A 26,638-nucleotide genomic window follows, 5' to 3' on the forward strand; every position below is an offset into this window, starting at 1 on the left:
AAGGGATTTTTTAAATTTAATTTTTCAATTGTATCAAAGGTAAGTGAGTCTTTTGAGCAAACGGAACATGCATTCAAATGGAAGGGGGTTCCAAAGTTTCTTTTCTGTATACTTTGCATTACAATTCAAAACCATGTTTAGTTTCAAGATTTATGCTTAACACACATGTAATCCTGACTGAATGCTGGTGCAATGCCTGAGAGATATTAATGGAAGCAACAGCTGTTGCTGTTGAAAAATGTGTTGCACCTTCATGGTAATAAAATGAAGGTGTATAACATGTTTAGTTTCATGTTAAAAATGAATGATGAATGTGTTGACCTTTAGGATAATTAAAAGAAGTGTGTATAAATGAGTTGCACCTTCATGGTAATAAAATGAAGGTGTATAAATGTGTTGACCTTCATGGTAATAAAATGAAGGTGTATAAATGTGTTGCACCTTCATGGTAATAAAATGAAGGTGTATAAATGTGTTGCACCTTCATGGTAATAAAATGAAGGTGTATAAATGAGTTGTACCTTCATGGTAATAAAATGAAGGTGTATAATGAGTTGTACCTTCATGGTAATAAAATGAAGGTGTATAACTGTGTTGTACCTTCATGGTAATAAAATGAAGGTGTATAAATGTGTTGCACCTTCATGGTAATAAAATGAAGGTGTATAAATGTGTTGTACCTTCATGGTAATAAAATGAAGGTGTATAAATGTGTTGCACCTTCATGGTAATAAAATGAAGGTGTATAATGAATTGTACCTTCATGGTAATAAAATGAAGGTGTATAAAATGTGTTGTACCTTCATGGTAATAAAATGAAGGTGTATAAATGTGTTGTACCTTCATGGTAATAAAATGAAGGTGTATAAATGAGTTGTACCTTCATGGTAATAAAATGAAGGTGTATAAATGTGTTGCACCTTCATGGTAATAAAATGAAGGTGTATAAATGAGTTGTACCTTCATGGTAATAAAATGAAGGTGTATAAATATGTTGACCTTCATGGTAATAAGATGAAGGTGTATAAATGTGTTGTACCTTCATGAATTTCTCTTTATATGGAAAATTCTGTGCAAGCACACCAGGATCCACATCCATGCAGGCAGAGCTAGTGGAAACAATTTTTACAAGAATCATTGAGAGGAAATCCTTGAGGAAGTATGCTCATAAACTTTATAGTCAATCACACACTTTTGTGGAGTCTTGGTCTCTTAATACAATTTCTCATCTACTTGTCTTTGTAGCAATTGCAGCCCTTACCTTTTAATCTCTGAGTCTGTCCAGTAGTCTTGAAATAAACTCAGAAAGTGCTGTTGTTTGTTTTCTGATACTTAGATCCTACAGTCATATTCTGTGTATGAATTGCCTGCAGATATAGGTCTGTATGAGAAATTGAATAATCCTAGCCTATTTTTGGGAGATTCAAACTATATTTTCTTAACTCATCCTTCCTTTACTTACCTGCTCAGGTTTAGGAATTACATCAACTATGACAAAATAAGCATTGATGATCTCAGGGGTTTTTACTTCTTTATGTTTCTACCTCTAAAACAGAAGTGTGGAGCCATTGACTGTTGTTAATCTTTGTCTTGATTTCAATAAATCAGGACATATTAGACCTGCTCAATAAATGGCAGAAAACTTACAAAGGCCAAGAATTAGTTTAAAAAGTGGAGTTTTGGCATTTTGGTGTGAAGCTGATGGTCATCACCAAGAGGTGTTTTGTGAGATTCTGGAGATTGAGGGTGGTACACTATTAGGTTAGCAAATTTGGTTTTTGTCTTGTAGGGTGTTACATTTAGTTCCTTTTGTCCTACATTCATCCCTATAACTTGTTATCAGTATGAGCATTTCTGTCTGTAATAGATTATATTGTATAATTTTCCATGTGAGAACCAGAATGGTCAACTCACATTCTGCCATAAGGAGAAAAGAGGAAATACATCAAATTCCTTGTCAGTTTTACCTGGAAGAATTTATATTCCAAATCTAAATATGGCAAGCAGTTTACTCAGAAAATGGACAAGGCTGTGTGGGCCAAATATCAGACAGAGGAGAGGGAGAATTTTATAGGAAGTGTAGCTATTGGATATCCTCTGTTTAGCTGTATCCACTCCATGGATAAACTGCAAAGACAGAAAAACTGCAAAGAAGAAAACAAAAGGAAGAACTCTGACTACTTTTTCAGCAACAAAAAAAAAAAGGTTTGATTCTTGCAACAAGCCAGCCAAGGCCCTGATTTAATCATCTTCACTGTCTTGGTGCAGTGCTGCAGGGCCAGGAGCAGGCGGAGGAGATGGGGAACTCTTTGTTCCCTCCATGTCTTATGAAGGATGGGTTGGGCTTTCAGGGTTCACTCAGCTGGCAGATAGAAATCAGGCAGAGACCTCACATTTTGGTGCACAGCTTCCCATCACGCACACACTGCAGAGAAAGTTTATGGGAAACAGCATTCAAAGTATATTTTTTCAAAAGATAGTTAATCTTATTTAAGTTTCAATTAAAAAAAAAAGATCAATTAAGCAACTAAACCCAGACTACACGCTAGTCTGAGGTGTGGGAAACCTTTTATATGCCTTATTGATTGCCTTTAAGTTGCAGTAGCCCCCAGTGTGCCATCTCCAGTTTTGGTGTCATGTCCTGTGGCCTTTCAAATGAGTATTGTAGGACAGCTTGTGCTGTATAGGTCTGTATGGCAAGGGAAGAGATTAATTGCCACAGTTTAGGTTTCAGTTCCTCTCCTCAGCACTAAATCTGTGCATACACCTTTTTCTAATGAGATACTCAACTGCTTATGCAAATTCTATAGAGCAACCTACCTTGGTCTTTGATTTCTGCTTTATAGAAAAATAAAATTTAACCTGTTGAATGAATTCCTACAGCACTGGGTTTCCATGCTGAAAGGAATGCTCACTATACCAGGCCATCTCTCACTGCTGTCTTTCAGCTTGTCATTTCTCAGTATTCAAAGGTCAGACAAAAGCCAAGTGATAAATAAAAGCCAAAGAAGGTGAAGTGAGCTGTGTGGTGAGGAATTTGTGTCGTCACTCCTCCATGCGATAAGCCTGCTGGTGGAAGAGCAGCAGCTCATCCTGTTCAGCACCCATGGCAACAATTTGAGCAGCAGTAAACCTTATTGACAGCACACCAAGCCCCCAGCATGCAGCACCTGTCAGGTTTATTTCCATACCAAAGGGTGGGAAAGTAAATCAAGGAGAAGGGGAACATCACATTTAACCCTGTGACAATATCTGCATAAAGCCTTTGCAGTATGCTCTGGTCTCCATGCACCAAGCCTGTGGCTTGCCAACAGTGTTTGTATTCAGTATTTCACATGTGAAAATCAGGCAGCATGTTAAAAATAACTGTTGAGTTTATGCTGTGAAAAAGTGGCTTGTAATTTGAGGCCAATAATGTTATTTGTATGCAGACCAGTGAGGAGAATTTAAGAGCCTATGGACAGAAGTGTGTGACAATCAGAGCATGAACAAAGGGTTTTCCTTATTAGGTTTGCTATCAAAAATAGGCTCTCAGACTAGCAGATGAATAAAATTATGTAAATAAGATAGTACAACTGTACAAGTTGTATTTTATAGACCCACATGAAGTATAACCTTCATTACTTTCTACTTGTTGGTTTTCCCTTTCATTGTCTACATGGAATGGGTTCTGCCAAAGCCAGTGATAGTGGGCATAAGGAAGCAGCAGAAATACTATTCTCATATTATTCACCCAAACTTTAATTATTCTCAAACTATTTTCTCCTTCACTCAGATGAATTGGGCCTTTTTAGATTTATGGGGAAGCAATCAACAGTTGCTCTAATAAATGCAGTTCTCTTATGACAATGGTCTGTTCAGGTAAAACAAAGCTGGAGCACCTTTTCACCCTGCAGAGAGGTTCTGTGAGTGTGTTGTAGTTCTCATTCATTTTCCAGTGACAAATGCAACCATCTTTCTCCTCAGTCCCTCCAGGTAGTCTGGCATGCAAGAGTGAGCTAGATTAAATTCACTGAATGAGTGGTTACGTTTCCTGCCCCTGCTGCATATGCTGAGGAACTGTTAGAATTAAACAGAGGTGACTTCTAAGAGGCACTAATGATTTATTGCTTTGCATGGTTGAGACTTTGCTGTGGGAATAATAATCTCATTACTGTAATTATCTTTGCACTGCTTCCTACAGTTTCTTGCCACCATGTACACAGTGTACTTAATTGGATACATATTTCTGTCTGTGACGGAGAAAAGTGAGGAATTTTGGGGTTTTTTTCCTCCATCTCCTTAGTTAACATGCTGTATCCTTTGCCTGATGTGTTTTGTGTTCTTTCTACTCCCAAAGACTGCTCTGGTTCACAGGAGCAAGTGCCAGAATCATTCTGGGTATCTCAGCAGTAGTTGCTGTATCCAAAGCCATGGCCTTCTACATTCTGATACTGTGAGGAACTCCTGCACTGATTTATCAAGAGCATTGTGATATGAAGAAAATAGTTTCTTTCTGTTGTATTCAATTGTCTTGAACTGTAACAATAAATGCTGCACAAATATTTGGACTTGGCTTCAGAGGCAGTTTTCTGCTGCCTCTCCTTCTTTAAAAGGAGGGCAAGGACCATACTGCAGCCTGCAGGTGATGCTGTCACTAAAAGGCCTGTGAAACGTTGAAAGCTGAAAATCAGTGTTATGTTTTGGGCTCATGTGTGTTGAAATGACTTGTTAGTGATCTAAGACTGATCAAGAGAACATTGACTTCATAATCTTTAATGTTATTATTTATTATTAGCAATATAATCTTTTTTTTTTCTAAAACCTTACAGTAGTTCAGAATCGGAAATGGAGGAGGAAGATGAAGAGGAAGATGATGAACAGCAACCCCCTTCAGACCTGGGTGGTGTGCCATGGAAAGAGGCTGTGCGTATCCACGCCCTCCTGAAGGGAAAGAGTGAAGAAGAGATTGAGGCTGAGCAAAATCATGAGATTGAGTACAAATATGATGATGAGGAGGAGGAATACGAAGAGGAAGAAGATGAGGAGTCAAGTGAAGGTTAGCTTGGTTCATCCTTTCTTTCTGCCAGCCAACAGGGAAAATTAGTTGAGTATTTGCCATGCAGAATAAGAAAGATTTGCCTTGGAAAACTTTACTCCTTCTTTTGCTTCTTTGTTGCTCTGGTTTTTGAGGGAGTTATTGTCAAGGAAAGCTCAAGGTGGTTCATTCTGGATTCTGAAGGACCTTGCCCACAGGACAGTTTAGAGTACCAGTACTCACACAATATGCTTCCCATACACCATGCCAGCGTGTCAGTTCACAGCCTTGTGCTGCTGTATTGGCTTATGGTTGGTTTTTATAGTTATTTGGAATTAGATTTGAATGTGCCCTTTGTTCTCTGACAGCAGGAACGGGAAGCATTGTGGTTGCAGTGTTTTCAGTTTTAGAGTGCCTCACTAAGGGGTAGTGCCCTGTCACTGTCAGCAGGGCATTCCACAAGAAAGTGCTTGTAGCTCTCCCAGGTTAAAAGATGGCTTTGATGGGAGTTCAGGTAGTTCACATTTTAGCTTTGAAAGATTTCTGTGGAAAACCTTAGGGAAAGACTCCTTCCCCTGTGTTTGTCTCAGTCATCAAAATGCAAAGTTTGTGCTCAGAATAGACGTTTCCAGTGTTTCACCACCATGCCAAATTTCTCACTGCTCTTGTCTTTGTCTTTATACTCACATTTCCTTTTTGAGGAGACTTGTAGACTCCAAAGAGCTTTTTTGTAAAGGTCTTTGGCTGCCTACTGCCAGCAGAGGTCCAGTGCTGAGTCTTAGTGGCGGTGTCGTTGATGAGCTCAGCAGGCTCCTTGGCTACCTAGGAGCTGAATGTCCATGGGTGCAGTCTGTGGAAACCAAGAGTTCTTTATGAGTATGGCAGCATGCATGTTGTGTGTTCAGCCTGCTGAGCAGTGGTGTCCTTGGATGGATGTTGTTTTGTTCGAGCAGTTTTCCTGCCAGGCACTTGGAACACAGCGGGAGTACGGGGAGCTGCAGCATTCCCAGGCAATCTCTCTCTCTGATCCTGTCCTCTCTCTTTCTCTCTTTCCCTCTCTCCATGGCTTGTGTGTGTACACGTGTGCCTGGTGCTAAATGTGGATGTGTGCTTCCCTCTGCTGTAGAGGGGGAGTATAACCCTTGGGAGAGAGAGCTGCAGCAAGGCCTCTGGCTTCAACGTCTCTCAGATGAAGAGGACTCGGGTACACATAAAGGTACCCACACACTGTCTCCAATCCAGGGGAAGGTATTAAAGAGCAGGTCCCACATGAAGAGTTTCTGTGTTTTATAGCATTGTGTTCCCAGCCCCCTCAAAACTGATTCAGTGGCCATTGTTCATCTCCTGGTTCAAGTGCCATAAATCTTATCTGTTGCTGACACTGGTTTTAGTAAGGTGGTAAAGCTGCCAAGTACCTCAGGATTTCTAGAAAACCTGGACAATTTTGCTGCTGTAATTTGCATGAACAGTGACTTCCAGGTAATAAGGAGTATCAGATTTGTCCTACACATGCAGACTACTTGCACCTGTGCATTATCTCAGACACATGGGACACACCAGAAGTACTGCTTTAGACTGCTTGTGTCAGCAAAGTTGCTTTTTTTGTTGTCCTCTGTGTGTCTGTCTGTCTGTGGGGAAGAGTCTGGAAGGAAACTAATCAAGCTACAGCAATCCCTCAAGATTCTTCAAGCAGTTACATAATAGTCATAAAATTAATCAGACATTCAAATCTAACTGGTTGTGTCATTTTCCATGATGCAGTCTCTTGCAGTTTATTTTTGGGGTTTTTGTAACACATGGTCCCAATAGCTTGTTAACCCCTTATTCCTCAATGTGGTTCATCAGAGCCAGAATATATAAGGAAAATCCAAGTGCCTTCCTGCATGTAAGGGGCCATGTGCAGTTGTGAAACTGCATATTTTACAGCTGGTGGTTATAGTAACAGTAGCTTAGCTTCCAACTTTCTTTTTTTTCTTTCCAAGAGAGAAAAAAAAATGGAAGAAGCGTTATAACTTTTTTGCCATCTAACTTTTCTGTGATAAGAATGAGAAGTATTAGTAAGGTGGCAGAAGGGCATACCTGAAGAATGCCCTGTTGCAGTTGCCAAGGTGCTTCAGACCTGACTCTTAAGGAGTTGGTTTGCAAGTGGCTCCTTACTGCAATAAAGTGAAAACATTGAGCCAATAAAGTGAAAACATTGAGCCTGCCCACAGCTTATAAAGTGCTGCTGCTGCAGTGGAAATGGAGGAAAGCTGCCACGCCAAATCTAAGTGCAATTAATGTTCAGCTTCCTGCAAAGCTGAGCAGGCAGCCCTGAGGAAAGGCTGTGCCACGTGTTGTTTGAAATTCTCAAGCCCTTAAACATTAAAGAAGTGTTAGGTTTGCCTCTAGGCCAAGCAGCAGCCCTTCATGTCTGGCTGTGCTGCTCATTATTTATTGGAAAAGGTGAGAGGGACAGGACAGGCTCAAGCCTCTGTGGAAAAACTAAAGGTTACAGTGGTATAATCCCACAGAAATCCACTTGAAAACATGCAGATCATGTGGGACCTGCTCTTTCCAAGCCTTGCTGAGTGACTCTGTACTTCTCAGCCCCTGCTGGCAAACCTAAACCTTTTAACACAGACCTTTGTGTGTTGGTGCAAGCGCTAACTCTACTCATCCTGGGGGCTGCATGCGAGCGCTTTGGGACAGAGCGGGGACAGCCCAGGCTCCTGTCCCTGCAGGATGGCCAGCGCCTCTGGCAGCCCTTGTGCTTGTGTCATTGACACAAAAACACTGGTGAGGCAGCAGAGACATAAAGCTGCAGAATCCTTGGCTACATTGTGAATCCTGCTCTGCATTTGGGTTTGTGCCTCTAAGCCCCTTTCCCTTTAATGACCATCTGCTGATTCTGTCCTTCCTGCAGTTCCTTCTGCCTGTTTCTTCTGCGGTTCTGATGCCAAATCTCACACATAGTCATTCCTGAAATGGAAATCCCAAACACTTTGTCATGTCTGGGAAAAACATGGCTGGGAGAGAGGAACTTGTTAAAATGAGACAGCAGGAAATAATGAATGCAAGCTCTAAATGCTGCTAATGTGTCTTGTTTCCTTCAAACATTAGAGCACCATGTGAAAATATAACTGCTTTTGAGGCTCTAAACTGCTGCAACAGTGCTTTGCCCTACTCAGTGGTAATCCAGTTGTTGTGAAAATTGACTTCCTACTTTAAAAAGTAAGTGGGCATTTTCCTTTCAGGCTGAGATGTTTGCTTTTGAAGACCATTCCTGCAGACAGTGTACAGATGAACACCTGTCCCCTGCAGAACCAGTTATTTTATTATGGATAAATGAAGCCTGAGTTACAGAACCAGAGCAGACAGCAATAGAGACAGGGTGTATAAATTTAAAACCTCAGAGTAAGTGCTCCCAGGGCTGGTGTTCTGCAGAAGTTAAACAAGCTCATCAATTGCTTAAGGTGCCCATTGTTCTCGCTGACATTCCATAAGTAGCTGAGCTTTGTGTAGGCAGGTAATTGAAGAGTAATGCTATTTCTCTTAAACAGAATAATTTGTGTGACAGGAATTCCCTTCTGGGGAGTTGTTAAGTCACAACCAAAATGCTGTTATCCTTCAGGAAAAAAATTCTCCCTTTGAACAAGTCAGTACAAAAGAGCCAGGAGTAAACAAAATGGTTTTAGGTGCTAAAATTAGCATGTGCCCATACACACATACACACGTGAAACTCTCAGATCCATCATATTATTTAATTCGCAAAGTGTGTACCCAGACCAGAAAGAAGTGCCTAGCCCAATAGTAGGAAATAAAAAATCTTTTGTCTTGGTGCATCAGTCAGGTGGAGATTATTCCTCACCTTAAACAGTAAGGCATCTTTGGCAATAATCATAACAAATAGGCTGAAGGAGCTGGGAATTTCTGCTAAATTAGTATCTACATACCACATTCTGTTGGACACCCAGAGAACTTCTTTCATTTCAGCAAAGCTTCTTGCAATAGACATGATGTCTGATGATGCTTTAATGGCATCCCCCTGCCCCTGGAATGGCGTGACTCAGCTTGGATGGGAGGCGTGAGGAGCTGTGGTGGTGGATGCGTGCGCACACAGTGCTGAGCTTTTTCTGTCTGTCTTGCAAACTGACCTTGGCCAATAATATTTTCTTTTCTTATTTCCTTTCCTATGATGTGCTACCTTTCCTTTCCACTGTTCTCCCATCTTTTCCTCCCTGCCCTTCATACACCCTGCCTACAACCTGTTATGCCATGCCCTCCTCCTGCTAGCTGGAAACCTTAGGCTGCAGCAGATTGTAAATCCGGTTGATCCTCTGGAGATCCTGGCAGATGTGCACTGGACACACATCCGTGAGAAAGAGGAGGAGGAAAAAATGGTCTCAGCCTCAAAGTCCTCCACCTCCAGAGGTAATCTCCCCAAGCCCCACACCAGCAGTTCCTGGACCCCAGTTGCAGCTGTTTAACTCTGTTGCTTCTGCGCCCTTCAAGACCAGTGACTTCAGCAGGGGCAGCAGTGATTGAAAGGAGCTGCTTTGAAATTGCACTGAAATTACACTTGGTTAAACTTTTTGCTTTTCAGGTCAGTGTCTGTTTAGAACTGCTGCTTTCTCAGCTCTGTGACAGTGTGACTTCTGGCCTATTTGTCTGCCTGCTTTGACTCCATAGCATATTTCCTCACCACACACGATTTGGTAGTGCTGGCAATCAGCCCTCTGTAACTGACTAGATATACTAATAGTCTCATGCTTTTTGTGGCAGGGAAAGCTACACTTTTTAGGGAAAGCTGAGGGGCTGTGTTGTGTAGCTACTAGAGCAAAGATTGAATAGGGTCATCTTCTGTATCAAGTGTGTTTCTCTGCTGCTTCCTTTCCAAGTATGTAACTGCAAATGGTATTAGCCAGGAATGATGAAAGTCAAAGGGCTTGCACATCTGATCAGTGGTGGGTTTGACTTCCTGTGTTTAAGATTTGACAGTATATCTACCTCTAATGTGCAAGTTCTCAGTTACTCAAGGGCAAACTTTGGGGGGGAAAATGTTGATAGTCTAGATCTCATGTGAGCACCTTCCAGCAGTCCCTGCTGACCTTGTTCTAGGCTATGTTGCAGTGTGACTTAAGGTAAGTATGTCATAAGTGCTTTATCTGTGGGCTTAAATCAAAGTTTACCATGCAGCTGATGAGTAGTGTTCTTCTCTCAGTCTGCAACCATGGTGACACAATCGTACAGGGAGTATATCTGCTGTGAGAAGGGCTGCCTTTCACAGAAAAAAATGAAATTAGGTTAAAAATCCAGAGCTCTACCTTATGATACTTGATTCTTTTCTATTCCAGATAATTATCTTTTCCTTACAGTTTTAGATGTTTGGTATAGGAGCTTTTTTAATCCTGGCCTAGCTTGATACATAATTCCAGATCAGTTTGGCTATACTTGCATTTGCAGTTTGTAGAATGCCCTGGGTTTTTCTGGTGGGAAATCAGCTCCCTACAAATAAGACATGGGTATTTTGTTCCCACTGCAGCCACATAAATGAGCTGTGTCCAACTCTGTAACTTTCAGTATTGTTAGAGGGGTTGATTAACATTCAAAAAGCACTAAGTAAAAAATGTTTACAATGTTTCTTAAGTTTACAACAATTAAGGTTACTTGTGCTTCTCCCTGGGGGTCTGTGTCACTCTCGTTTCCAGATTTTTATTTTAATTTGTATTTTGTTATCATAATCTGAAGATCATGAGTTCAATCCTTACTTTTCTATGGGGGGCTATTACAGTGGCCAGCAACAGGTGATCTTTCCAAAACTCATTTTGTGATCTTTCTAAATTCCTTTGGGAAGGGAGTCAGTATTTCCTTTCTGTTCCCTGAAACTGGGCCAACCTAGGACTTTCTTGATGTATAATTAGCTGCTTCTATTGCTCTGTCATATGGCAGAGGTGTGTGCAGGAGTTATCAGCAGTTTGGGTATGTCAAAGGCTGTTGCCAACATCTGTTTGTGGCAATGCGTAAGTTTTCAACCTGAGTTCAAGAGGCAGATTGTTCCTGGCTGAGGAGCTGTTTTCCATGATGTGAGACGTTTGGAGAGCCCACTGGCAGCAGCAGTGATAAGGTTTGATGTGACAGCCTGGGACAGTGCCACAGCTCCCAGAAATCCCTCTCATTCTGCTTTGGGAGCTCTTCTTCCTCTGCTGGGCAGCAGGTTCTGGGACACGTGGGACTCTTCTCTCACTGCTCAGCTCTTCCTTCTCTCAGTTTCCCTCCTCTGCAGAGTTCCAAGGGTAGCAGCAGCTGCTGGTCAGATGTGGTGTTCTTCTCGCTGTGCCACACAGGAATATTTCCTCTAACATTACAGATCCCAAAGGAAGATTAGGCCCCTGACACTTGTGTGTTATCTCAATTTAATTCTCAAGCCTGGAATCGGGTGATTGAAATTTCATAGGTTTTATTCCTGTATTTGCCACTGAAAAATTTCCCTCTGTCACTCTTCTGTTTTAGACTCTGACTGCTGGTCTAATTTTGACTTCTTACAATTTATTGTTTTTTAAATTCAGCATCCGACCTTCCCTCCGTACGCCATGAGGCGGTACAGGCGTGGCTGGAGACGGTCCCTGGAGGTAGTTTGGTGATGTTCTATGTCTTCCAATGCACAATAACCCTGCCCCTCTCTTCTCCGTGCCTTCAGCAGCTGAGCTGGTCCTTTAACCCTGGAACTTCCGGCCCTGTCGCTACTGCATGAGTGGAGGTGGAGGGGGGACGGGGAGCGCGCATGTCCGCCTTGCTCAGACAGCCCCTTCTTCTCGCATGAGCTCCACTCTCACCCTAACCCTGGGCAGGCAGGCCAAGGACAGCTCACCCTGGGGGCAGCAGTGCAGGAGGGATCCAGTGAGCGCTCAGGTTTGCTTGGGCAACTGAAGATGGAGCCCGTTTTCTTCCCCCAGCCCTTAGACTCAAAGAACGCAGGGCTTTCTTGCAGTTGAAAGGTTAAGTGACAGAGAGTGCCTAAAGCAATTGCACTTCTCTGTAGCAACTGCAAACCCTAGTTATGTGGTGAAGAAAACTGCAAAGAGGAATAAGTTGAAGCTAAGATCTTTAGGAATACTGGTGGTGTTGTATCTCTTCTGACTTGGCATTCACATGATTCAGGAATGCTGAAGGATGGTAGAGCTCAGCTCATTTATTTTGCGTGGTCCTCTAAGCTCTATTAGAAACGGATGAGCCTGAAGATTCTGGGATGACAGCGAGGGAGTACATTGTGCAAAGCTGTGAAGGTGTCTGAATTAGTGGAGCAGTCTGTGCTAGGTAGTTGATCTGCAGCTGAGTTGCTTTGGCACATCAGAATAGCCAGCTTGCCTTTAAAACTTTGCTTCTGCTGCTGCTTTGGCAAGTCAGCAGTGTTTACAAGGTGTCTGCACACGATGCAGGCTGCTCACAGCTGCCAGCTAATATGAACCAAGTGCTGATCCCAGTTTCTGGCTGCAGTAGTGTGTAACTTCTGAGTTATTGTGTGACAGCTTTTGGCCTCTTGCTCCTCATCCTAACTGCATATATGTATATGCACAGTATATGTATCATATAACCAGCCACTGCAAGCTTCCTGTGTCCCTCAGAATGGGATCCACCCTTGCACCAAGTTGTTCCTTATTGATGCATCTGTAATCTTACCTTTGAGTTTTTTGTACCAACCTATTTAAAACCTGATTTTCTCCTCTCTCTCCAACATAATCCATGTGTGTCACATCCATTCATGGTTTCTGAATCTGAAGACCCACACATACATACTGGATTCAGATATTCTTAACATTAGTTATGTTTTTGGCAAATTTTGATTAAGATTACTCACATTTGCTGTTGCCATAAAGCCATTCATGACATTATCATTTCCAAAATAACATAAGCTATTGCATACCTAAGCAATGATCAGACTGGGACATGGTTTGATTTTGTTCAATAGATTTATAAATGCTCCTGTGGGCACTCCAGCCTTTTCCACATGATTCAATTTTCCTGTGCTTGACATAGGTAAGGGTCTGGATTTGATAATCCTCTGATGTAAAGGAATAGGCCAGTACATTATCACACGAGTGGAACTGCATTTCACAGTAGCTGACTGAAAATAAACTAATCCATGCTCACTACAGAGCACAGAAAAAAGGAAATTCTCAGGTTGAAGGAAGAAGACAAACCAGCTGCTGAAGGCTGTCTTTTTTATTAAAGGAGAGGCTGCAAGACCTGAGTTTTAGGGAGGGTTGGTTTGTTTTCAAGACTGCCTTAATTAGCAGTGCAATGATGTAAATAGTTCCAAGAGCCACATCATCACTATTAAATAAAAAGGATCAGGAACTGGAAGTGCTCACTTTTTTTAAATATTTAAATTATGTTTAATGGAAATGTTAAAAAAAAAAAAAAGGCAGCAAATCATCCATTGCACAGGTGTTTTTTCTTAGGTATCATTTAATAATGAGATTTATACTCCACACTTCGATCTTGTCTCTCCTCCTGTAATTAAATGCTGTCAAAAGCAGTAGAGTCAGATGTCATAGTTTTCAGAGTTACAAATTCAAGAATCTCTTCTTTGTTTTGACCTAGTAAATCAAATAGCGGTCTGTAAATGGAAAAAAAAAAAGTTTTGAATAAGTTATTTCAATTACTTAAAAGTGTCTCACTTAATGATCTGTAACAGAAAAAAGGTTTTATATATGTCATTTTAATTACTTCAAAGTATTTCAATTTGTGCACTAGTCACTTGTACAGCATATGCATTTTCTTGGACCTTATTACCAAAGACTGCTGTAGCTGCACAGAGTTAAACAGTTTCCAAGAGCAATAATGGTAAATCCCATACCCAGACTCTCTCTTTGACTTACACCCTCAAAGCCAGTTTCAATTCCAAGATGAACAGTCCTGGTTAATTCTGAGGTTCCAGTTTTGACCTAATACACATATGGTATCAAGTGATGGTAACTGTTCTGTTGTGGTAAAGAAAAACCCAAAATGTTCCTGGAAGAACAGTAACCTTTATTCTGGTTTGATGTCCTCCCAGTCCCCTTCTTGTTTAATTTTTCACAACACCTGTTTCTCAGAAAAGCCCTGGCAGCTTTCATTGCAATTGCCTTGGAGACTCCCAAGGGCAGGCATTCCTTGATTCACTGGAGTCTGGAAGTGTCACTTCACCATAGATGTCTCTCCAGGTGACACATTTCAGGATTTCTTGTATTGACAGTAACTGATAAACATCTCTGGTATAAACTATTGGTGCAGTTCAATACAGAACTTTTTCACTGTGTAGTGTTTGTTTTCTTTTCTTTTTCCCCTCAATATTTGAATATATTCTAGCTCCATGTGAGGAGGATGATGTGGAGGATGAGCTGGGCACAGAGCCTGCAGACACAGAAGGGCAGGCAGGTGAAGAGGGAGACACGGGTGCAGAGCTGGACGATGGTAGGGTACCACTGTGCAGCCTTTAAACCTGTTGTGTGAACAGAATGTATTGGCAATGAACACTTTGCATGAGGGTACTTAAACCTGGTCTTATTTTTAGAGGTGTGGGAGTTTGTTTCAAATATCTGAGAGGGAGCCAGGAGTGAGGGACAAAAACAAAGAGAAGAACCTCAATGTCCTGGATTATGTAATGAATTTCTCATGTCCTCTCACCCCATGTCTTGTGTCTGTATTCAATACTAATCCTGATGAATAACAGAAATAGAATTAAATTTGTGAAAGGTCCATAATACTGTCAGAATGCTTTCTGTGCTATTGTAAAATTAACTGCATATGGCAGAAAACATGGAAAATTTTCCCAAGAACTGATAAGAGAAACTTCAGTTACTGATTTAACTCTTTGTACTAACAGTCCAATCATTTACTGCTTACATTTACTGCTTAAATGACTAATAATCACCAAAAAAGGAGTGAACATTTAAATGTTCTGGTTATGAAAATGGTTAGCACCATGTGAATAGAAAGCATTATGCCCTGATGGACTTGTATCCAAGTTCTCTTGGTTTTTTCCCTGCATGATCAGACATCGCCTCTGATGCAGAAGCGGAGTTTCGCTTACGTCAGAGTGGTGCAGAAGGGGCAGAGCTGAAAGTGTCTGAGGATGAAGAAGAAGAAGCAGAAGGTGCTTCTCACAGTGTGACAGAAGAAGGTAATCACTTTCTCTTTAGTGCTTGAATGATGTTAATTGCATTTGAGTGCACAGTTAGGAGAACAGAGTCTCTTGGATTTGAACCACCTCACACTCTCAGTGGCAAGATCTGTGCTTGCATTAACATTTTGAGAAGAATGTTCTGAATCCATTAATTACAGCTTTGTAAAATGTGAGAACTGTTCTAACTCTTTTTTTCTTGTAAAAGTTACTATTAAAAAGCTTGTACTGTTTTGGACATTTAAAAATTTTTATTGTGTTCCAGATGTCCAATCTAAAATTTGTAAAAAGCTGAGAAATTTGTCACTACTTGTTGTGTGTAACATTAAAAAAATGATAGAGTATTAATGGTTTGTGTATTTTTGGACCATTTTTCCTTTCCCTAGGTCCATGCAAGCCACCCACCCCTATCCAGCCCTCTAGTGAGAGTGTTCTTCCTCTGTCTCCAGCTGCTAGTCCCAAAGCAAAACAAGCAGAGGTAAGAAAGGGAGTCTTTGACATTTTCTACTTAGCACCTGTAGTTCAATAAAACAGTTTGTCGGATAAACTAATGAGGAATGACAGCAGGGGGCTCTCCTTCTTTTCTGACTCTAATATTTATGTTGATCTTGAAATCTGACTTCATTAGCCTTAAAATATAATGGATACTATCTGTTTTCCTATCTTCAGAGTGCAGTGACTATCACAGCCACACAAGTTCCCATCACAAAGCCCCAGACAGAATTATACAGGATATTTTAATCTCAGTGAGCAGCTAGCAACAGGTACATGTGATAAATGGAGGGGGCCATAAATAAGGTGTTTCCTGTTTATCCTGGTCTGGCTGTCTTTGATGTGCCAAAAACAGATTCTGTGTAGCTGCAATTGAAAATTACAATAGTAACCAAAGCAGTGCTTCTTTGTTCCAGAGCTGAGCATACTTCAGCTTAAGGAAGTGAGGCATGTCCGTGTTTTACTGTCGTGTTGTCAGCTTGCAAGTGTACTGCAGTGTGTAAGAGGTGGAAGTACATGACCCTTACAATGTTCAATTCAAATTTTCCCTTCTAATTGTTTTTGGTTTTTTTTTTTTAAGGAATTGCTAAAACATTGTCTTGGACAACTTTGGCATAGACCAGTTTACTTTTACAGTGGGCTGAGTCTAGTTTGCTGACAGCATTCACTTTCTATTAAAATAAAGCTTGTTTTTTTGATGGCCATCTAATGATTCTCTCCGACATAGTTTTTGTTTAGCAGGCAGACTTTGGGACATTAAATTAGTATTTTGATACTTGGATGGTTTCCTTATCTAGCTCTGTTAAAAGCAAAAAAAAAAAAAAAGGAATTGTATTCTCATGTGCTCAGTGACTATTAACATTCCCCTTTTTCATTTTTCTCTAGGAGGTAGAAGATCCCCTGGCTGAAACGAGCCGTGCAATAAAATCCCCAGAGCCACGCTTTTTTCCTGAGCCTTTCATTCTTGAGGAAAGACCAAAGGATGAAATTCCCAAAGACAGGAAGGTTAAGAGCCCCTTGGTGCCACCATCTCCAGTGCTGTCCCAGCCAGTTGCATCACCAGAAGCCATTGCACCCCCATCACTCACAGAGTCCCAGCCAGGAGCACCAGCACTGGCCTCACCCCCAGCATCTGCTCAAATGCCTATCTGTTCCCAGCCTTTGCCTTCTGCTGAAACATCCATTCCATCCCCAGTGGAGCCTCCAGTATGTTTCCAACCTGTCCCAGCCTTAACATCTACTCCTTTAGCCAAATTGGCCCTTAGGGGCCAGGATGGTGAGGTGGAAAAGCTGGGGAGCCCCACTACTGCAGAAGAAGCCCTGAAGCGGAGCAGCCTCGTGGAAGAGTTCTGGATGAAGAGTGCTGAAATCCGACGGAGCTTGGGACTCACCCCCGTGGACAGAAACAAACGCTCAGAGAGCAACTTCACTGTGTCTGCTCTGGAAGCAACTCCTCAGAAGACTTTCAATAGCAGGAATATTTCAGGGGATGAAAGGATCCATCCTGTGAAACCCCAGCCTGCCCCAAGAAGGCAGGGACTATCCAAGTTAGAAAATGAGCAGATTTCTCTGCTCACTCCAAAATCTCCGTCAGAAAAAGAGCTAAAGATTTCCAATGAAGTACGGGGAGATGTGTCCAGCAGCTCTGGGCTTGGCCTTCAGGAGAGCTCGTCTAACATGAGAACCATGGCTAGCCAGAGCTTCAACACTTCCGACTCCACCATGCTAACTCCCCCGTCGAGCCCGCCCCCACCACCTCCTCAGAACGAGGAGCCGGCCACGCTGCGCAGGAAGAGGTACCAGGCACTGTGGCAGAATGAGGTGGAAGCCAGGTCACCTCCAACACCAGCATCAACCCCTCCTGCTCCCCGGCACCAGGAGCCAGCCCCTCCTGCCAAGGAGCCCCCCCCGGCCAAGAGGGACGAGGTGCGGAAGTCGTTCGCGGAGAGCGTGGATGAAATCCCGTTTGCTGATGACGTGGAGGACACGTACGATGACAGGACAGAGGACTCCAGCCTTCACGAGAGGTTCTTTACACCTCCTACCAGCAGGCCAAGGCCAGAGAAACCACATCTGTTGCCCTTGGTCAAAGAGAATGGTGGTCCACCCTCCATGGAAGGAGGGGCTCACCACAAGAAGAGAATGTTCCCTGACATTTCTGTGGAGGCCAAGGAGCTTGCTGAAGAAAGAATGAGAGCCAGAGAGAAGTCTGTCAAGAGCCCAGCACTACGAGATGCCATGGCTAAACAGCTGTGTAAGATGAAAGATATGGAGATGACTGCTGCTCCAGCTGCTGGTGGGGCCACAAGGGCACGAAAGGCATCTTCCATGCCCTTGAAAACCAAAGAGTTGTTTTATGAGTCTCCTAAACATTTGGCCTTGAAATTAGCAGAGGGATCCGCACGAAAACATCATTCTGCTACGGAGAAGTACTCCACTCCTCCTGCTGACATGGCTGGGCCTGAAGGGTCTGTCAGCTCTTCAGAAGGCTCCAGTGGGAAGAGTAAGAAAAGAAGTTCCCTCTTCTCCCCTCGTAAGAACAAAAAGGAGAAGAAATCCAAAAACGATAGCAGACTTTCTGACAAATCTAGTGGTGGGACAGAGGAAGCAACAAAGCCTAGGTCCTTATGGAAGTCTGTTTTCTCTGGCTATAAGAAAGACAAGAAGAAAAAGGCTGATGAGAAATCTTGCCCAAGTACCCCCTCAAGTAATGCCACAGTGGATTCTGGCAAGCACAAACCCTCTGCTCCACTGATTACAGCTGCAGGTATAACAGATAAGTGCCTCTGCACTGTGCACTTCTCCTGCTTTTCCGAGGTGTCCTTGAAAGTAGTTTTGGTTTGCTTTGTTGTTCAGCTACTGTGCTGAATGCTGCTGCTCCCAGTGTCAGATGGGCAGAGTGGGGTAAGTGCTAGGGACTGGATTTGTGTTTCTGCATATTTACAGAGTCCACTGAAAAAAAAAATGGAATTCTAACTAAAGGCTTAATTCTCAGTATGTACAAGGTACATCTGTTTTATGTCTTAGATTTGCGAAATAAGCATAATTTGTTGGAATTTGTGACATTTCATCCCTACTTCAAACCTTATTTTCATCTTTTCTTTGTCTGATCTCTCTTCTTTCTTTCCACCTGGCTCCACAGAAGCTGAAGACTGCAGAGATGCTGTTATTCCTGTAATCTGGTGGCTGTCTGCTGATCTCTGAAGGAGGCAGTTGGCAACCTCCTATAAATCTTTCACATGCCCACCAGTTGCAGGCAGAGATGTTTAATGGCAACTTGGGATACAGTAAAGATGTTACCCATAAATGTGATTAAAAGCAAACATGTTACATTTCTCTGGCATATACAAACAGCCAAAATAGAGCTAGCTGCTGTCATTCCAAGTGCTGTATCTATCCTAAGAGCATTGATACAACACAAAAAGAGAGCCATGACCATTATTTCTGACAGCATTTGGAGGAAGTGATGCACTCAGAACAGCTCAGACTCATGCTGGTCATTTTGTGGAGCAGGGTTTCTTTGATCCCTTCCAGGCAAAACAATGGACACTGACATGAAAGAACTGAGTATTTTTGGTGCTCAACTAAACAACCTACAGCTGAGCTCAAAGAGTTTACAGAAAGGATTGTTAGCACTTCTCTAATTTCCCCTTTTTATGCCCAATTTGGCAGATCTACAGCTCCGTCAGCACCTGAGTTTCTCAGAGGACTCCGACCTCTCCAGTGACGACATTCTGGAACGCTCCTCCCAGAAATCCAAACGAGAGGTATGTAGGTGGGAAATGCATTTTAGATGGGTCTAGCACCAGTCAGATCACAGACTCAGAGAATCACATCAGAAACCTAGGTGATTAATGCTGCTGTTTTTACTCTTTCTCCCAAGGAGCAGGTTTTCCTGTAAGGCAGCTGAACTGTCCTATCTAAAATAAGATGGTTTCACTTGTTTCCATGATTACAAGCTGCTCTGCACTGTTCTTGTAAGAAGGATCCATTGTCTCACTCTCCCATTACTTTACTGGGCACTAAAAGGAAACAGCCTGTAATCTCCTGGGTATTCCTTTTTCCCCTTTTTAAAAATGGGATTTTGTTTCCCCTTTTCTAGTCAGTGGGCGCTCCACCATATTGCCACAACTTCTCAAATATGATGGAGAGTGGCTTAGGCCCTTTCTCTGCCAGTTCCCTCAGAACTTGTGCACCTGTAGGTGCCTTAGGTGTTCTCAAATGTGACTTTCTCCTACATGGGCAGTTCTTTGTTCTCCCAGACCCTTCTGTGACTGGGATGCTGTGCCTGGAGCCACTTGCTGGTGAAAATCAAGGCAAAGTTAGACCAGCTGAGCTTTTTCCATATCCTGGATAACCAGGTTCCCAATTTCCTTCTGGAGAGGGCCCATGTTTTCCCTAGTCTTCCTTTATCACTGACATACCTACTGAACCTTTCCTTGTTGCCATTGATGTCCCTGGGCAGATTTAATTCTGTCAGGGCCTTAGCTTTCCTAACCTGATCCCTGGCTGCATGGAGAATTTCTCTGTATTCCCCCCAGGCTACCTGCCCTTGCTTCTACCCTCTGTAGACTACTTCTTGTTTCTGTTTGAGTTTGTCCAGGAGCCCCTTGTTGATCCACACAGACCTCCCAGCATTTTTTGCCTCTTTGTTAGGATGCATTGCTCCTGAGGTTGGAGGAAGCAATCCTTGAATGTTAACCAGCTTTCCTGGGCCCCTCCTCTTTCCAGGGGTTTATCCCATGGCATTCCACTAAGCAGATCCGTGAAGAAGCCAAAGTCTGCTCTCCTGAAGTCCAGGGTAGGGAGCTTGCTGTGCACCCTCCCTACTGGCATAAGGATCTAGTATAAGAATTTTGCTTAATTGCACACATTTGTATGTGGAAAATGTATAGTGAAAGCAAAGTTTCAAATCTAGTTTTTTTAAATTATTTGATTTATTTTTAGAATGTCACTATTAATGCAAAAACAAGGGAATAATTTAAGGAACTGTTTGATCATAGTAATGAAGAATCCTGCTTTCATTCTTTCATTCTAGCAGAGCCTCTAAGCTCTGCTAGACAGAATTGGCAAGGTTTGGAGGAATTTGTAGAGGTTTTATTGACCCCACAGAACACTAAGGCTCTTCTGGTACACCAAAATGAAAACTGTGTTCCCACTGTTCTTTCCTGGTGGTGCCTGGTACACATGTTTAAAAAGCTCAAGAAAAAAAGAGCCTCTGGGAGGGAAATGCCACAGGCACAGTGGCCTGTGCCTCCTGTCCCAAACCTGTCATCCCATGTGCACAAATCAGTCTCAGGTGCCAAGCTGACCCTTGGCTGAGATGGCAAAGGTGTGGAAGTACTGCAAATTGAAGTGCCACATGAAATGCTTTCTAACTATATATGGTATAATGAACTAGAATAGCTAATGAATGAATTTAAGGCTGGTGGAAGAAATTGATGAACTAAATAGGAATTTTCTGTATTTACTTATCTCTCTTTTAATCTCTTTCCCTAGTTGGTCTAGATCTCATCTGAGAGGAAGATTATTTTGTTTTTCTTTTATTCCCTTTTTTCTCTCCCCCTTCCATTCCCCCTTGCATGCCCTCAAGGCGTTTCATGAGAAATTCTGCATTTTCCAAGAGATGCAGAAGAATGAGGTACCTGGGGCCAGCAGAGGACAGATACCCAATACCTGGGGTTCAGATAAGAGTTACAGAGTTTTTGGTCTGCCTTGATGGTCATTTTTTTCCTATGCTGGGGTACTTAGATTTAAAATGGCTTTTGCAGAAAGACAGATCACATCTCTGAGCACAGGAGGGGATGATGTGTGACAGTTGCAGATGTCTGGAATCCTCACACTGAAAATATCTCACAAGCTCTGTCAAGGTGGTAGTGTCTCGTTTTCACTCAGTTGCTGAAGTTACATTAAGAATTTATTTACTCAGCATCTGTTCTCTTAAGAAACAGTTTTGAGAATATATTTATTTAGAGGATATGGATCTGAAAGCTTGACTTACCTCATTTTGTTGCATCCTATCCAAGGATGTAGAATATACATGCAAAGACTGGAATGCCTTGCTGTCAAAAGAAATGTAACCAAACTTCGAGTCTGACCAAGTTGGGTTTGTACTGGTTTGGGGTGGGAGTTGTATTTTTTAAGTTATAACCTGCCTGCTACTTTATATGGGTAAGAGCTGACTTACTGTTTGCTACTTAACTTTTATGTGAACCCCTTCTCCAAACTGAAATCCTGTTTGTGCTGCTTTTTTGGTAACGTAGTGAGCTTGCTTCCCAGACAGCCTGCTCTGTTTAGCCTGCTCTTTGTGATCAGCAGTGAATTAATTCAGTGTTGTTTAATGTGGTGTCTCTCAAGATAAGTATCTTGTAAAGAATTCCTGACGTGAGCGCCCCGTGGGTGTTGTGTTTGTAGGTGTATTGTCACCATGTGTGTGTTTGTCATTGTTCCTGTACAGTTATGGTGTTGTGCTCAGGTGTTCACCACCACAGGTAGCTTGCTTTTTCCTGGAGCCTGCAAACATGCTGGTGTTGTTCTCTGGCTTCTCGTTTGTGACTGGTTTTAGTTAATTAAATGTGAGAGTGCAAAATGCTGTCTGTTTGCCCAGAGTGGCACAATGCCTTCTGGACTTCATGGACATGAAAAGGGAAATTTACCTCCCTTCTTAGCAAATAAAGCTAAGTGCTTCACTTGCCTTATATTTGAGTACAGGGTAGCATAGAATGTCCTTGGCTAGGGTATGTAGTGATTTCCCCCTCCTTTTCCTGCTCCTTTCCCTCTCAGATTTTAGCTCCTCAAGATCTTTGGAGGCTCTCCTTTTAGACAAGGAGGTTCCATTACTGCAGGACACATAACCCACTCTGAGCCCATCTGGTGTCTCTTAGTTCATAAAGCAGTGAATAAGTTATGATGTTGGTTAAATGTCAATTATCATTTCTGTGAAATGGAGACAGTTTAAAACTGTGGAATAAACACAACTCCTGGGAGACACTGTAAATCAGAATGTAAATGGAGAGTTGTGTGACAGAGTAATACATGGTTGGCCAAGCCAGTTCAAACCAAATATGTTCCAGAAATAAGCCATTATTCCAAATCTTAAGCCAGAATTTCATTCTCATACAGGTAAACAAAGGCCAAATAATTCCTCTAGAAAAAGGTATTTCCTAGTTGACTGTATCTTCAAGGAGGCTGACAAAACAAATTGCCTTCAGGAAAGTGCTAGAAACTTGATTTTGTGGCCAGAAGTTCCATTGTGCTCCATCAGTCTGGGTCACGTTCAGCATTTGCACAATTTCGTTTCATGTAAAAACCACTTTGTTTTATTACTGTGCATCTGTTTTCAATGTTGAACTGATTTTGCTTCATTTTGTGCATTTTTTTTTTATTTTTCTCCCTTTACCATTCCCCCTTTAAAGTCGATCTATGTACCTCACGCCTTGGCATTCAAGAGATCATACTCGTCAAAGGTAGTGTCTCCCTTCCCACTAGTTGGCCATTGTTGCATTGCATGTCCCCCTGTACATTAACCCATTGAATCCATAGCTCCAACCACATGTGCACTAACATCAACACTGACTGTGCATGCCTCAGATGTTAGCAGACATGGGCAGCAAATTCTTTGTAGAGGATGTCTCCCAAAAATGCATTGAGCTCTGAAATGTCTGGTTGGAATGCATGCATTTATCAGTGCACCACTGTGCAGTGATGTGGATTGTCTGTGAGCTGCAGAACAAATTGGTTTTCAAGGTACTTAAATATGTTTGTATAGTCTTCTTTTTTAATGCTTCGAATGTGAGTTCAAATGAATCACCACACTTCAATCAGCAGCTTTCAAAATTGCTGAGTTGGCTCAAATCTTAGTCAAATTCTGTATCAAGCTAAAATCAAGGCAGAAGTTGCTGCTTTCTGAAATTCTTATTGTCTTGTCTTTGCAGTCACAACAGTGTTACATGGGATAGAAAGTTCATGTGCTCTGTCTCCTCACCTTTTAATTTGAGTACCATCGTGGATTTGTGTTTTCAAAAAAGAACAAGTAACGTGTGAGCTTTTGGAAGCTTTAACAGTGGTGCTTGCCAATGACCTACCTGAGGGATTTTTAATTAAGCTGTGATGCTACCTTAAACTCTGTTCACTGAGAACCATCAACAGAGGTAGACTGAACAATGTGGCAGCACAATAACTAAATCAAGCAAATTTCAGAGTGGTCTGACTTACCATTTTGTTCTTGAAGTTGACTGTCCATGGACATCTCTTTCCAGAAGTGGAAGACACATGTTTACAGCAGCCCCTTAAAGCTTACATACATGTACATGAGAAAAGAGGCTTTTTCTTCACTGTAGTTTACTTAGTGCAGTTGTCAAGTTTTTTTTGACACTCTTAAATCTCTTTGAGAGAAAGCCTTTCTAGGCCATGATATATCCAACTAGTGTATCTGGTGAGATCCTAAACCACATTTCAGTAATGTTAGAAAGACATATTTTTGAACTAGTTTCACTGACAGAAAATAAGAGGAAATACCCTTTTATTTCTATAAACATAGCTTTTCCCCTTTTGGATGGCTTCTGGTGGTGTAATATTCTACATTAGTCTGTAGTAATTTCTTAGCTTACACTGCTGTAACTGTTCATTTAGACAAGCCTTTATCCTCTAATTAAAATGAAATCAAGGGGACTCCTGTCAAGATGAACCCTCTACATGGCACTCATTGATTTATCTAAATCCATTTGGCTAAATTTATTGAGAAATGAAAATTACTGAGAATAAAAACTGATTTGATCTTTGGGAGAGGTTTCATATAGCAGTGGAAGGCAGGGGTGGGATGTCATATAAAATCACAGCTTTGCAGCTGGCTTCAATGCTTCTTCACTCCTGATTTGATCCTGAAATTGTTGCTCACTGCACTGTGAACACCTTTGCCTACAGAAGCTTGACTTTTGACACAGCCATGGCAAAGAAAGAACACCTCCCTTCTGAGATTTTTTGAGGAGAAAATGGTCATCCCTGCCCTCATATCCCTGAGCATGTAAATAAGATCTGCTGCTGTTTTTCCTTCCTTCAGAGGGCCTACACAGAGGAGGAGCTGAACGCCAAGCTGACGCGGCGAGTACAGAAAGCTGCCCGCAGACAAGCCAAGCAAGAGGAGCTAAAGAGGTTACACAGAGCTCAGGTAGCGTCTCACAAGCCTCTTGTCATGGCACACAGACAGCTCTGTGTGACAGCACCCTGATCCTGACATTCCTCTGAGGGTATCAGAACAGAATCCTCTCTTTCTACATGAGCGCTCCTGCTCCCTCTTTCAAATTTCATGTCATGCCACAGAGAAGTGAAGGATGGCTGAAACCTATCATGAGAGTTTTACAGTGAGAAAAATAATGCCCATAGCACCTTTCTAGCAACCATCATGCACTGAATGGAGCAGTGATACTCACATAATGCCTGATGGAGCTGCACCTATCATTGCTTTGCTAGGGTATGCTGGTGGGTGATGTGTTATCAAATTAACCTTTATTACCAGAGAGTCTGCTGGAAAACTGCTAAAAGCATCTACAGGTGATGGCATTTGTCAAAGACTCAAGGCAGAGGCTCAGCTGTCTGAGTAGCATCACCTTTCAATTCAATGTTCAGGTGATAGGAGTTGTAGGAAATAAATGAATATCAAGGTGTTTGCAAATTTAAGAGTTAAGATACAACGGGGTGGGGAGGGTGCTGTCACTGCAATCTGTGATGCTTGCTGTTGGAGCAGTATTGAATGTAGGGAGTCCCCAGTGTGTGGAACAATTGGGATCTGACTCTATTGATTCAGAAGGCTGAACAATTGCTTTATTAAAACTATACTATATTACATTAATACTATATTATAACTATACTAAAGAAAAACCCATGACTGTCTCTAGACAGCTAGGACACAGCTTTGACCCAACAGGCCAAGGAATCAAAATAATCCCTAGTAGAATCTAATTGATAAATCACTTCATGTAAATAATCTTCCTAACACATTCTACATGTGCAAAAATAACAGGAGCAGCAAGTAGAGATAAGAATTGTTTTCTCTTTCTCTGATGTTCCTTGCTGCACTTCCCAGGAAATATCCTTGGGAAGTTATTCCTGCCTGCTCTCTATGAAGAGAGCTGTGGCTACAAAGCAGGGTGTTGTTGACTACAAGTATTTGTTTCTGAAAAGGCAAATCTTACTGAAATCTCTTAGTTCTGGATGTGTGCTGCAGACAGAGCAGGAGGATTGCTTTGGTGAGGTTCTGCTCCATTCCTCTCTGAACAGATTATCCAGCGGCAGTTGGAACAAGTGGAAGAGAAGCAGAGGCAACTCGAGGAGAGAGGAGTTGCTGTGGAGAAGGCCCTTCGAGGAGAAGCAGGTATCCATCACAACTTGGTTTGGTTTTCCATGTTTTCTTCCCAAGTGCTTGTGCAGTAATCCGTAGCTGTTTGGATTTTAGAGGCAATTGGATCATTATAGCCTAGAGACTGATCCCAGTGTGAATCCCTTCTCCCTTTTCTGCTATCTTTTTGAGGCCTTGTTTTTCCTGTGTTTCTTCTAATTCTGGGACTTCCCTCTTGGCAGAGACTTAGATCATTTACCTTTGCCTGAGGTGTAGGAGGTAATTCTCCAGCTACTACTAATGGCTGTTTGTGCATATTACTGGATCCTACAGCTGGAAAATTGCAGGGATTTTGCAGCTGCCATTCACACAGAGTTGTCACAGTGAGACAACCCTGTTTGTATGTTAAGGAAATAATTGTGGAATGGTGTGTGCTTTCTCTATTGTGTTGGATTATCAAGGTAGTGTCCTTACAAGGGACCATCACAGAACATCTTCCTCACTGCACAGCCCAGCACACTGGCTACTTCTGACAAAGTTGTGCAGAGCAGAAATGCACATGTGTACTGAAAGGTATCCATGTCAAGCTGTTAAAACAAATGCTGTGTGTACTTGAAATTAAATTAAATGAGTATAATCTGATCTGGCAAGC

At 42.1% G+C, this 26,638-nt stretch overlaps 1 protein-coding gene across 16 annotated transcripts in view; it reads left to right on the top strand.

Annotated features, from left to right (window-relative positions):
• Positions 1 to 26,638, top strand: part of MICAL3 (microtubule associated monooxygenase, calponin and LIM domain containing 3) — a 160,796-nt gene that overhangs the window by 112,952 nt on the left and 21,206 nt on the right. For 7 of the 16 annotated variants that reach the window (XM_064735605.1, XM_064735721.1, XM_064735620.1 and 4 more), the window contains 12 exons: positions 4,812 to 5,038; positions 6,144 to 6,233; positions 9,293 to 9,430; positions 11,566 to 11,628; positions 14,348 to 14,452; positions 15,036 to 15,161; positions 15,548 to 15,639; positions 16,539 to 18,420; positions 19,326 to 19,420; positions 23,069 to 23,119; positions 24,712 to 24,819; positions 25,929 to 26,022. In XM_064735605.1, the coding sequence (XP_064591675.1) occupies positions 4,812 to 5,038; positions 6,144 to 6,233; positions 9,293 to 9,430; positions 11,566 to 11,628; positions 14,348 to 14,452; positions 15,036 to 15,161; positions 15,548 to 15,639; positions 16,539 to 18,420; positions 19,326 to 19,420; positions 23,069 to 23,119; positions 24,712 to 24,819; positions 25,929 to 26,022 (3,071 nt within the window). The remainder of the gene's footprint in view (positions 1 to 4,811; positions 5,039 to 6,143; positions 6,234 to 9,292; positions 9,431 to 11,565; positions 11,629 to 14,347; positions 14,453 to 15,035; positions 15,162 to 15,547; positions 15,640 to 16,538; positions 18,421 to 19,325; positions 19,421 to 23,068; positions 23,120 to 24,711; positions 24,820 to 25,928; positions 26,023 to 26,638) is intronic. The other 9 variants (XM_064735695.1, XM_064735729.1, XM_064735629.1 and 6 more) reach the window with 8 other exon arrangements.

The sequence above is a fragment of the Zonotrichia leucophrys genome, chromosome 1A (assembly GCF_028769735.1).
Source record: "Zonotrichia leucophrys gambelii isolate GWCS_2022_RI chromosome 1A, RI_Zleu_2.0, whole genome shotgun sequence".
NCBI lineage: Eukaryota > Metazoa > Chordata > Aves > Passeriformes > Passerellidae > Zonotrichia > Zonotrichia leucophrys.